Below are 10,955 nucleotides of genomic sequence, written 5' to 3'. Positions count from 1 at the left end.
TTAAAATCAGAAGCTGTATAAGCACTAACATTCATCCCACAAAGTTATTGTCAAAATGAAATTGTTGGTTCAATTCTTGCCCTAATTTCACAGAGTTAAAGACACTGAAAATACACTGGGACATTCTTTTAGGTCCATTTTGTTTTCAATGCTGCTTTTTCCATTTCAATCCTGAATACCCTGATCAAACCATAAAATACTAACCGGAGGATGAAGCTTAGGTCAAGCACAAATACTTCAGACATAAATCAGCGAGATAAAACATTAGGTTGTCCAATAAAAAAAAAAAAAAAAAAATAATGAAACCATAATGTCAAAAATGGCTTTAAAGATCCACATTTCCTGCCTTTTAATTATCGCTGATTTTCTTTTTAATATTTCTTTCATAAAACAAGTAAAAACCTCTACATGTACAAGATAATCAGGTCAAAAGAAAAAGTTAAATTATATGGGACAGAAAGCCTAGAACCATGGCCAACATTTATGTTGTATTTATCATACACTCATGCTTACTGCTTATAAATGAGAGCTCCTTACAAAGAAAACAAAAACAAACAAAATTGCGATTCAAGTACAACTTTCACCAGAAAAAAAAAGAGCAGACTTCTTCTCAAAAGGCAAAAGAAAAATAGAATTCTTGGGTGACTTCACCCATGTATATATAGATTTATATTTCATTTATACATTTCAAATCCGAAAACTAAAATTGCTGAAGTGCTCCATGAAAGCAGTCCAGTCATGCAGGGATACGCTGCTGATCTAAAACTGATCCAAAGTGGAGTGCTGATCGAGTTCAAACTAATTCCAAATGTAAATCCCTGCTTTTTCCAGAGTTTTGTCATTTCTAAATTGTTTGTTTACATGCAAAAGGGGCAAAAAAGTACTATTTTCTGGTAAGCTTTGCCTGAGAAAAACACATTTAGAACACAAAGGATTTGGAGTATGTCTACACTTCCTTGAATAATTTCCAGAGTGTGGGAGAGTGACTTTGTGCAATCTATTCAAGAGTGATTGTGCGTTTTAAAACATCTATATATTGTATATGACATATTTTTACCATAACTTATTGAGGTTTGAGCAGTGTTAGGCTATGGCATTCTTTATGATGGGTGAATTGTTGTCTAAAATAATGATTTACTCAGTAGCAACTTGTTGATTTTCATGTATACATCTGCAGTAATAGCTCCCTCCATCTTTATCCAGTTGTGCAATTTTACAAGAAAGCAATGCAAAGAAAGAAAAGAACGATACTTTTACAAGCAGGAAAACAGAAAAGCAGTGGATCTGAAGAGGACAAAATTCATCAAGTCAAAGAAAAACATGACACAAACCAGTTTATTCATTGTATTGAGGGTAGAGGGGAATCCCAAAGTCACTGCTGCTGAAGTTGCCTGGCTGGTCAAGGATAGACAACATATCCTGAATTGGATAGAAGAAAAAAAAGCTGATTATTTTTAAATGAAGACATTAAAAGAGCCCAACTGATCCTGAAGGACTCCATAACTTACAGGGAACATGTCTTGCTGGCTGTCCTGAGCGTGACGATGCTGCTCTGCATTACTCTGTTGGCCTTGCCACTGAGGCCACACCGCCTCTGCAGCTCGAGACGGGAACTGAGCGCCGGACTGAGAGCCGTCTGCAGCAGAGCACAGAGCTGAATCATAGGAACTCAGACGGGTGAAACAATCCTGGAGCTGTCTGTCTACCTACCATAACCGTTGGTGCTGAGGCTGGAACGCGCGGTCATGTCTGGATAGTTTGCTCCGTTGTTGGTTTGAGCTGGAGCAGCACCTGTAGGCATTTGGCCAAAGGTGGCAGAGGAATTACCTCCAAATCCTCCCATGGAAGAAAACTGTGGCGACATGGTTTTTGCTGCTTGTGGAGCCACCTGCTGGATAGAACAGGAAGAGTCAGGTGGTCTCTGACAGCCGTCATAGCAGGTTGAAAATTCAAATTACCGTAGTCCGACAGATCATCTTAATGCAGACTTACTTGGTTGTTAAACTGCGGTCTGACACTGGCTCCAGCTCCAGCCCATCCTGCTGTGGTGCTTCCGTGCAGAGGATTACAAGCGCTGGATGGGTTCACAGAGGATCCATTTTGACGTGACATCTGAGCCAACAGCTGTCCTGCTGTGTGGCCAGACGGTGCTGACTGTGTTTGTTGGGCCATCTGTTGAGGCATACTGATTGGCCTAAAACACATTGTATAGAGAAGGCAATAAGCCATCAAAATCCCCCTTAAAAACAAACCAAACATCAAATGGTGCCTGATCATTCACTGAGGAAGAAACTATGGAAACTTACTGAGACATTTGTAAACATGGAAGGAGGAGCAGTGTGTGATTGCATATTAACCACCAGAACCAGCCACCAAAAACATACTAGTAGACATTCATTAAGGTAAGAAGTTGCTTATAGTGCTTCAGCCTCTCTCAATAGAAAAGTCACAGAACAGAAAACTTGCTAAAGAACTTTCTTTAAAAAAAAAAGGTGTGCACAACAGACTCCGTACCTGTAAGCGTCATTGGAACGAGCAGCTGGAAAGTTGTTTGCGTAGATCTGAGTGTTGAGTGCTGAGGTGGTTGACATGGCCTTTGTGGGGTCTGGACTTTGGAACATTGGGGGGTAGAGCTCTGACTTTTCAAGGCTTTTGTTGTGGTCTGGACCTGCTGGCGTTACTGGCATCTGAAGATGAGTCGTTATAATAGGAACGTCAAGTCAAACTCAAACATGAAATGTCTGAAAACGTCCACCGTTATGGATGAATCTGTGTTGTACACCTAAACATAAACAGTAAACTACATACATACTCCTACTGCCTCATGTGTTCAATCACAGGATATTCCTTTCCCCTGAGTCTGAACAAAGTAGCATTTAAATCAGATCAACATTAAACTCAACTTCAGTCTTCATGAATGCTTTTTAGGATGTGGAACAAGTTATGTGTCGTTCTTTGATACAGAATCTGGTGTGTAGACAAATGGTTCACTTTTGCATTACTCTGCAGTATTTAGGGTTGAACTGCAAAGGATTTGTAGTTAAGAGTATAAGTGTGTAAGAATATATAAGAGTGCCCCAAGTAAGAGGATAGAAATACATTTTTGAGAGTGAAAATATATTTTATAATAACTGTTCATTAAGAATCATTAGTTAATAAAGAAAAATATAAAACGTAAATAACTGAAATGAACAAATCCCTTTCCAAAAGCATCCACTTACCTGTGGAATGATTGGACCGGCTTCGTACAGTGCGTCTCTGGTCCCGCCTCCCTCCAGGTCTGCCTGCTGCTGTTGCAACTGTCTGAAAAAGCAAACAATAGCTGCTTTGAGGTCCACTAAAAATAGACTTATTTCCATTGTGTCCTTCACTGGTGAGGGCAAAATCCAAAACACCTGGACAGAGAAAGGACTCAAGCCACCACCGATCACCATGGCAACACCAGAGTACAGGAGTGAGAGAAAGGCGAGTTTGGCATTGATAAAGCCAGCATGCTACACCAACTACGCAAAAGACTATGTTTAAAACCAGTTATAGAAATGTTTCGATGCCACAGTCTCCCATTTAGTTTGGAGGTGTTATTGCATGAAAACAAAGGAGTGGAAGTTACCCAGTGTTGAATAAAAAAAGCTAAAACCAGAAGCAGAGTTTCCCACACAATGTTACGACTTGGGCAGGGTGCCAGAAAACTTTATTGGCAGCCTTAATGTATCCACCACAAGTATAACCTGATTCTGTGGGAAGCACTGAGAAGGACTGTAGTCTCCTAGAAACACTCCTAATGTCCCATGAAGAAGCAGACCCTGTTCTCCCGTGCAGGAGGCGCAGTCCCTCGGGTCTGAGCTCACCTGTTGGCTAATTGACCTGGGCTGAGCACAGCAGGACGGCCATTTGGGCTGCTCTGGCCTAAGGAGGGGGGCATCGAAGCCCCTGGGGAGGGGGTGGGGGTGTGAGGATCCTGGGTTGAGTTTCTACTTCCCCACAATCATTGTCGGGTGCAGAGGAGAAGTGTTTGGAAGAGAGTGATAATAAGCGTGTGGTTTAATAAAAAGGAGTTGCAGTTGAAGTGCAAGAGGAACTAAAGGTAAATTGTGTGCGTCTAGACAAATGACACAATGCGGTCACATCGCACAACTGCTATTGCTTCATAAAAGAGGATGCAAATGCGACTCACTTCACATTGACATTTGTACAGATGATATACTCAATTTCCTCTGAAAAAGGGTTCTGGAAAGTGAAGGAGCTGGTTCTCATCCAGATCCATTCCCTTGATTTGGAGCGGAACCGAAACATCACTGACAGAACTTGGCCTTTTAGTTTCACCACCTGAAGACATGCAATCACAAATAAGTAAACAAACCATCTTTACACTGCCTTCATCTTCATTAAACCACTGAAAATTGCTATTATTTGACTTTTAAACACCACTTTTGCCTGAATTTAAAATACTTAATTCTAAAAGTACCAAGTTATTTCTCAATAACAACAATTAGAGAATGTGTAATGTGTTGACATTATTCCCAAGCACTTGCCTGTTGGAAGCTGTCTCTTAGCAACCCTTGATCTTCAGGATGGGCAAACTCCAGAATATTCTTCCCCAATAAGTCCTGAAAAAAGAAACCAGTGTCAATGACCCTGCATGACCAAAAAACGATTTGTGCCAGAATGCTTTAGGAGGACTACCGATCCCGCTTTTGTTACCTGGGGCTGATACCCAACAGCAGACTGGCAACGATGGTCTACGAAGGTGAAAATGCCCAGGCAGTTATGGCGAGAAATGAACTCCACCGGAACACTGAGACTATTAGGGTCCGTCTCCCCAGGACAACATGTAACCTTAAGAACAAAAGAGAAAATATATATAAATAAATAATCATTATTAGATTGTAATTAAAATTGAAAATGGCCCAAATAAAGATGAATAAAATAAAATAAAATCTGATTATAATTACTTTGAAATGTCTTTTTGCAGTGCTGTTACAAAGCAACACAAGAGCAAAAGGTCGACTTAAAATGAATGAATCCCAGCAGCTACTTAATAAAAAAAAACTGCAGCTGCTATGCAAAAAACAAAAACAAAAAAACAGCAATAATCTACCTAACCTACAAGAAACAGCCTCTTAACACTACCAATTACTGTTTGTTCACATATTTGTTGATCTATACCTGCAGTAAAATGACTGAACTGTTGATTTGGGACAATTCTATTAGATCAACGTCAATTCTTGGAATATTTTGTCAGTTGAGACCAGACGTCTACTGTTTCACAGCCATAAAAAACATTTCATTTGCCTTTCTGCCACACTTTATGCAATAAAAGAAATGTAACGACTAGTAAGTTCTGACTTTTCATTTATTGAGCTTTGCCATACCTGTAATCTTCCAATGGCAACAAGGCAGTAGCGACTCCCCTGATTATTGTCCGCTTCATCGTCCGCTAAAGACACACCTGAAAAATGATTATTCCTTTAAGTTAAATTCACCCAAGGTGTTTAATAAGCAAAGCAAATTAAATGGTGTATTTGAACTTTTGGGGGCTAAAGGCCTCACCAGCAGGAGGCCAAGACTTGATGTATCCTGTACAGTGGACCACTACATACTGAGGCTCTCCATCCTTGGCCGTACCCAAACCAGTTCTGGCGAGAAGAAAGTATTTGGAAAGAAGGACTTCATTTGATTGACCTCACAACTGTGGTAACAATAAAACAGTTCAGTGAATCCGGCTGAGTTTTTATTTTTCATTTAGCGCTTATGCCGGCAACGTTTTCATTGATTTTTGATAAGAAGAAAAAAGTTTTGTTTAAATTACCGGTTTCTGTTTCTTAGAAAGCCGAGTCTATTCATCGACACTGGCTCCACAGGGCATGTTCCACATCTGAAAAGAGGCACAGCAAAAAAACAAAGGTATAAAAGGGAATATTTAATGAATCGCTCAAGATCTCAGAAAGAAAGAGACTTCTTTTAATTGGACTCAACAAAAAGAAAGGCAGAATGTTTGAAATGGACATCGAAAATCAAAGCTTAAAGGTTTTGTATAAAGAACTTCAAAAGATGACCCACTTGTCCAAAGTGATATATTCAGGAAGAATGAGCTGGATAATTAGCTCTGATGAAATTCTCACCTCATTCTGCAGATGAAAGATCGCCGGGCTCCCATGCTCATTTTCGCTGATGGCTGCTGACTCTCCTTCTTCACAGTACCAGTCTTCAAGTCCAACATTCTCCCTTGATACGCAAATAACACAAAACTTTAAAGCTAAATTTGGATATTTCTCTTTTGCACCAGATTTCCATCTATAGCCTCCTCCACAGAGGCTTCAGTCTGTCGATTGCTGATACCTGTGCTGTTATTCTCTGCAGTGGAGAGCTGCTCCCTGAGCTTTTCTGTGTCTTCTGGGTGGAGCTGATCGTAAAGGGATGAGCCGAGCCATTCAGACTGTAGCTGGTTCAGGACCGGTGTCACAGAATCCGAGACATAAACAATGCGACCGGTCTCACAGGACACAACAAACAGGAAGCCATCAGCAGCTTCCAGGATTAGATGTTTTAGTTCCTGTTGAAACAGAATAAACACGTAAGAATACGCTCATTTTTCAGAGAAAATGACCATTCAACATGTTTTCCTTCATTTCATGTAAATACAAAATAGTTAAATCTGAGAAACTATAGTCTTCTATATTCAAAGTTGACCTGGGTGAAGTGTAAACCACTGTGTGCATCAGGGTGTCAACAGGGACTTGTTTTTACTTTACATATATTTGAATATACGCTGGAGGCACAAAAGAGAATTTATAGGTTCTTCTAACAAATTAAAAAAATAAATAATAAAAAAAAAACTTGAAACTTCCGTTTAAAAAAACATACAATTTAGTATACAAATTATAAATCAATGCTAGTCTGTGGAAACAGAAAGGGAAGATTAGCGAGGAGCCAACAATCAGGTTACAGGATTCACGTTTCTCCTCTCAGTGAAAATTCCAGAACTTCTCAATCAGGTTCCAGAAAAATGTTAAAGCCTTTCCAGCATCTTAAAAGTGTCCTTAACTTCATACTTATCTGAATTTATCTGTTTATTTATAATATATTTATGGAATTAAGTCTAAATAAAAAGGTGTTTTGAGGATTTTTAGCCTATTAAGATGCAACATCACAAGAGCTTACGAAATTTGCCACCCCCAATATTTTAATTTTCTGAGACATTAAATTTTAATTTTGCATTACCTGCAATCCTTAATAATCAAAGCTAAAAGAAATAAGTCTTGAAACATTTTAATATATTTGTGGCTATTCTATTTGAAATAGAAACTTCATTTATCGAAAAGCATGACAAAGCAAACCTTTTAATCATATTCTACATGTTCTTAGATGTTCCTGTATATAGAACTGAATGGCACTCAACTCTGCATTAAGTAGTCTTAGCTAATACTTTAGATCTGTTCTCAGTTGAATGTTTCTTATGCAATGCTGACCTGATCAGTGAGAAAGGACGGCTTGTAGGATCCATCAGCATTGGTATTTCCACTTCCTCTCAAAGACTTCATATGAGAAACGGCCATTCGCAGGATGGTTAGCTTGTCCGGTTTTCGTGCTAGCGCGCTGCATGTGGGAACCATATCTGACAATTCTGTAATGTAGGCAGTCATCTTGTTCCGCCGCCTCCTCTCAATCTCACTGTGATTCTCCCTGGAATGAAGGAACGAGGGTGGAAGAAATGGAGATAAGAGGAAGGGTTGAGATGGGGGGGAAAAGGGAGAGCAGTGGGCAACATGGAGTAGAGTTCAGAATCAATGTTTTGATGCAGGTCGGCAAATCAGGAAAAGTAGCTGAAAATGAGGGACGGTGAGAGAAAACGTGGAAATTCAAAAATAATATGCAAACTATGGTCCATAAAATGATAAGAAAGGTTGGCCTGTTTATGCCAAATTGAGTGAGAAAGGAGAGCAAGTGCAGAAAGAGAAAGACCCTTCAGCTGTCCTGAGGTGGGAGACAAAATAGAGAAAACGAACGATTGCTCAGAGGAAAAGATTTACCAGTTTACAAAGAACAATGTCCCTGACACACTGAGCAGTGCAGTTAGTGGCACATGAGCCTATGAAGAGAAGGATAACCAGCTGCTTTCTGGCAGGCATCAAAGCAAGCACAAAGAATGCCAAATTGTATGTCTAAATTGTGTGCAGTCAAAATGCTATTTTGCCAGGATCCCTGTGGAGTAGGATAGTAAATGAACATAGCATTCACTACACATATGACACAGGCAAAGGAAAGGGAGCCCTCGTCCTTGGCTCTACATGCCATACCTGGCAAGTTTTTCCTTATCTGCAAAACTCTGATCTTCTTCAAACCTGGAAATGAAACCAGCCTTCTAAAACAAAGGCTCAATGGTGTTAACCATAATAAAGTCTAGGACAAATTTCAATATTGTGAAGAAGTAGAGTATGGGCAGGTCTTATATTAACATCCTCCCATTCTCTGTGCTCAGTGCTCTTGGAGTAATGCCTCCTCCAGGTTCTTCCTACCTGGCAAAGCGCTCTTTGTCATTGCTGGAGCCTCCTGTGTCATCATCACCTCTGAAGACAGAAAAAATGAAAACATTGTTATTTTCAAGATCAGTTTAGTCAAAACATGCAGATATTGCCTTGGTTACACAAAAATGCAGCTCATCAATTTCATTAAAAAATTGTAGAATTTATTATGTATTTTGTTATGTATTTATTAAGTAACAGATTCAATTGAAAACCGGGAAACACTTTGCTTTTAAAATCAACTAATCAATTATTATCCCACCTAAAGATAGTTATTGAAAAAGAAAGTTTATTAACATGATAGTTTAAGAAAGCTTTTGAATACGCTCTCTGAAACACAACAAATGTCCAGAGTATCCATATATATGCTGCAAAAACTTGATATTTTCAAAACCTGACATTACACTGGGACTGAACATTTGAACTAGCTTTAGCTTACTTTGTAGTTTTTACAAAACTATCCCTTTTCATTACTACAAATGTTATTATCCATCAGCAGGAACCATAACCCTTGTGTTTTTCTTCAAACATAAACTTATTTTTAACAATACTTTCTCTGTGCCACTCCTTATATTTGCAGTAAAGACAGAGTCTGTTGCATGTTTGGAATGAACTTAAAAGCATCAGACTTGCTGCATCTCTACCCATTTCTCCAAACACATTCAGCATGTTTTTGAAAATTCGGAACAGTAAATTAAATGAAAGCAGATTTAATTAACTGCAGAAAATGTTAATAAATGGCAAACGAAATACTTAAAATAAAACTGCTCAAAAAGAGGAAAATACCTGAACAACTTGCTCCCTTCATCATCCTCAAAGTCTGACCTGGAACATAAAGAGTTAAAATTACTACTTGCAATATTACCCACCGCAGATCTGATTGCGACTATTAAGAAAGAAAACAGAGCAGTCAGCAAGAATTTCCCACATCTGCTAAAGTCATATCGGGAATCCAAACTTACGTAATTCGTCTTTTGTTGGTTCCTTTCGGTACAACAGTTCCACCACTTGCTTGTGTCCCACTTGCTCCCATGCCCAGATTTGGATCTGTCAACTCTATTAATACCACGCACACAGAAAGACAATGTGGCAGGGAGGACCGATGATTTCCTGCTGAGTCTAAAGTGCTAAAACACACTACTGTACAGCTCACCGCGACCAGTACAAAAGTGCCAGACAAAAACTCGGATGTGCTAAGTTTAACTTTAAGTGTTTTTGATCACACAGCCTGAGTACGGGAATGTTTAAAAAAGGGGGAGAAAAAAAGGTACTCGAAATAAACAACAGCCCTGTGATTGTAATCAGCGATAGACACGAACCAGAACAAAACTACAACCCAAACAATTAACAACATAACATCTGGCCGCTGTTGTTATCCAGATTTAGCCTGTCAGACGGCTAACTTACTAGTAGCGTTAGCATTGTTAACTTTTCTTCTCCAAAGAAAGAGGAAATGGTGTAAAACTCTTTAAAACGGTAAACAAAACAAAAATCCTCCGTTATTTAATACGATTTATGTCACAAGAGAAGCAGTGCTTAGTGGAGCATTAGCTTAATGCTAAGCTAACTTAGCAAATGCTGTCACGCTATCGAAAAGACAGTTTCCAGTAAAGAAATGGTTGGTAAACAAGCAACAGCTGCATACTAATAATAAATTAACAGTCACTACAATCTTTAAGGTAGCTTACCTTGATTCGAAGAGGTCATGTCTGTGTGAAATAACATAAACAAATAACTTTAAGTTACGCAAAGATATTTACACAAAAAAATCTACCCTATGCCCCTCCCCCTAACTAAGCTAGCTGTAGTAGGCTAAGTTGTGCAAAAATCTTACGCACTTTCACTTTCGGTTACAAAGGCTTCAATCCATGGCTTGTGTTACATTTAAGCGGTTGTGGGAATAATACGCGGATAAAACTAATTATTTACCTACGCGGCTCCCTTTTTATTTGCTTTCTCCCCGTTTAAACCCCCCTGCCTAAGATGTCGTTTCTAGCTGTGATAGCTCTAACTATGCGCGTTTCCTCTCTTCCTATTGGACACTGCGCAGGTATCTGTTCATGACGTCATTTGCCAGGAAACTATTTTTTTCCCATGCGAAGAGACCAAGGAAACAACTCTCGATGAATACAACGATAAACTATAGACTTTTTTATTTTTTTAGTATTTTCCTTTTTTATTTTGAAGGGAACTAATATATATAATTTGTGCTGTTTCAATATCTACATTTTTATCTAGATTGAAATTATTTTCTGACTGAAGACACATATTGGAAAGTTCTTGATTATTAGTCACAAAATAAGCTTAATTGGCACACAACTTTGTTGCTACCTCTTCCAACAGAAATGTGTATTATAAATTAAACAAATAACGTTAAAACATTTTTCTTTTGAGTACAGTTACTTCCCTGTATTTTTTAAAGTGTTTCTGTTC

The 10,955-nt window shown here is 38.9% G+C and overlaps 1 protein-coding gene across 5 annotated transcripts; it reads right to left on the bottom strand.

Moving 5' to 3' along the window:
- arnt (aryl hydrocarbon receptor nuclear translocator) lies at positions 1–10,551 on the bottom strand. 5 transcript variants are annotated; one of them, XM_011485336.3, is made up of 21 exons: positions 10,361–10,550; positions 10,211–10,231; positions 9,485–9,578; positions 9,309–9,347; positions 8,517–8,567; positions 7,470–7,683; positions 6,340–6,553; positions 6,123–6,225; positions 5,810–5,875; positions 5,551–5,636; positions 5,373–5,449; positions 4,702–4,836; positions 4,533–4,607; positions 4,175–4,326; positions 3,849–3,971; positions 3,222–3,303; positions 2,515–2,687; positions 1,993–2,194; positions 1,711–1,891; positions 1,509–1,636; positions 1–1,419 (listed from the first exon to the last, which is right to left on the bottom strand). In XM_011485336.3, exons 2-21 carry the CDS (start codon positions 10,227–10,229, stop codon positions 1,336–1,338), a joined length of 2,298 nt encoding a protein of 765 aa, XP_011483638.1. In that variant the 5' UTR covers positions 10,230–10,231; positions 10,361–10,550; the 3' UTR covers positions 1–1,335. The 5 variants fall into 5 exon arrangements, with proteins under 5 accessions (XP_011483638.1, XP_011483637.1, XP_020565895.1 ...); XM_011485335.3 differs by having other exon boundaries at positions 1,711–1,888; positions 10,211–10,551; XM_020710236.2 differs by having other exon boundaries at positions 10,211–10,550.
- Positions 10,552–10,955: the final 404 nt, after the last annotated feature.

The sequence above is a fragment of the Oryzias latipes genome, chromosome 16, assembly GCF_002234675.1.
Source record: "Oryzias latipes chromosome 16, ASM223467v1".
NCBI lineage: Eukaryota > Metazoa > Chordata > Actinopteri > Beloniformes > Adrianichthyidae > Oryzias > Oryzias latipes.
The sequence above is the reverse complement of the archived record's forward strand: the minus strand, read 5'-3'. Positions and strand labels throughout refer to the sequence as shown.

What these genes read in the sequence shown, in the direction of transcription:
- arnt (XM_020710236.2), bottom strand. Translation starts at nt 10,247, where the DNA reads ATGTTATTTCACACAGACATGACCTCTTCGAATCAAG. An exon ending in CCGGTCCAATCATTCCACAG is followed by an intron (nt 2,688 to 3,221) that starts GTAAGTGGATGC and finishes ACTCATCTTCAG; the next exon opens with ATGCCAGTAACGCCAGCAGG. An exon ending in CCTCAGCACCAACGGTTATG is followed by an intron (nt 1,637 to 1,710) that starts GTAGGTAGACAG and finishes GCTCTGCTGCAG; the next exon opens with ACGGCTCTCAGTCCGGCGCT.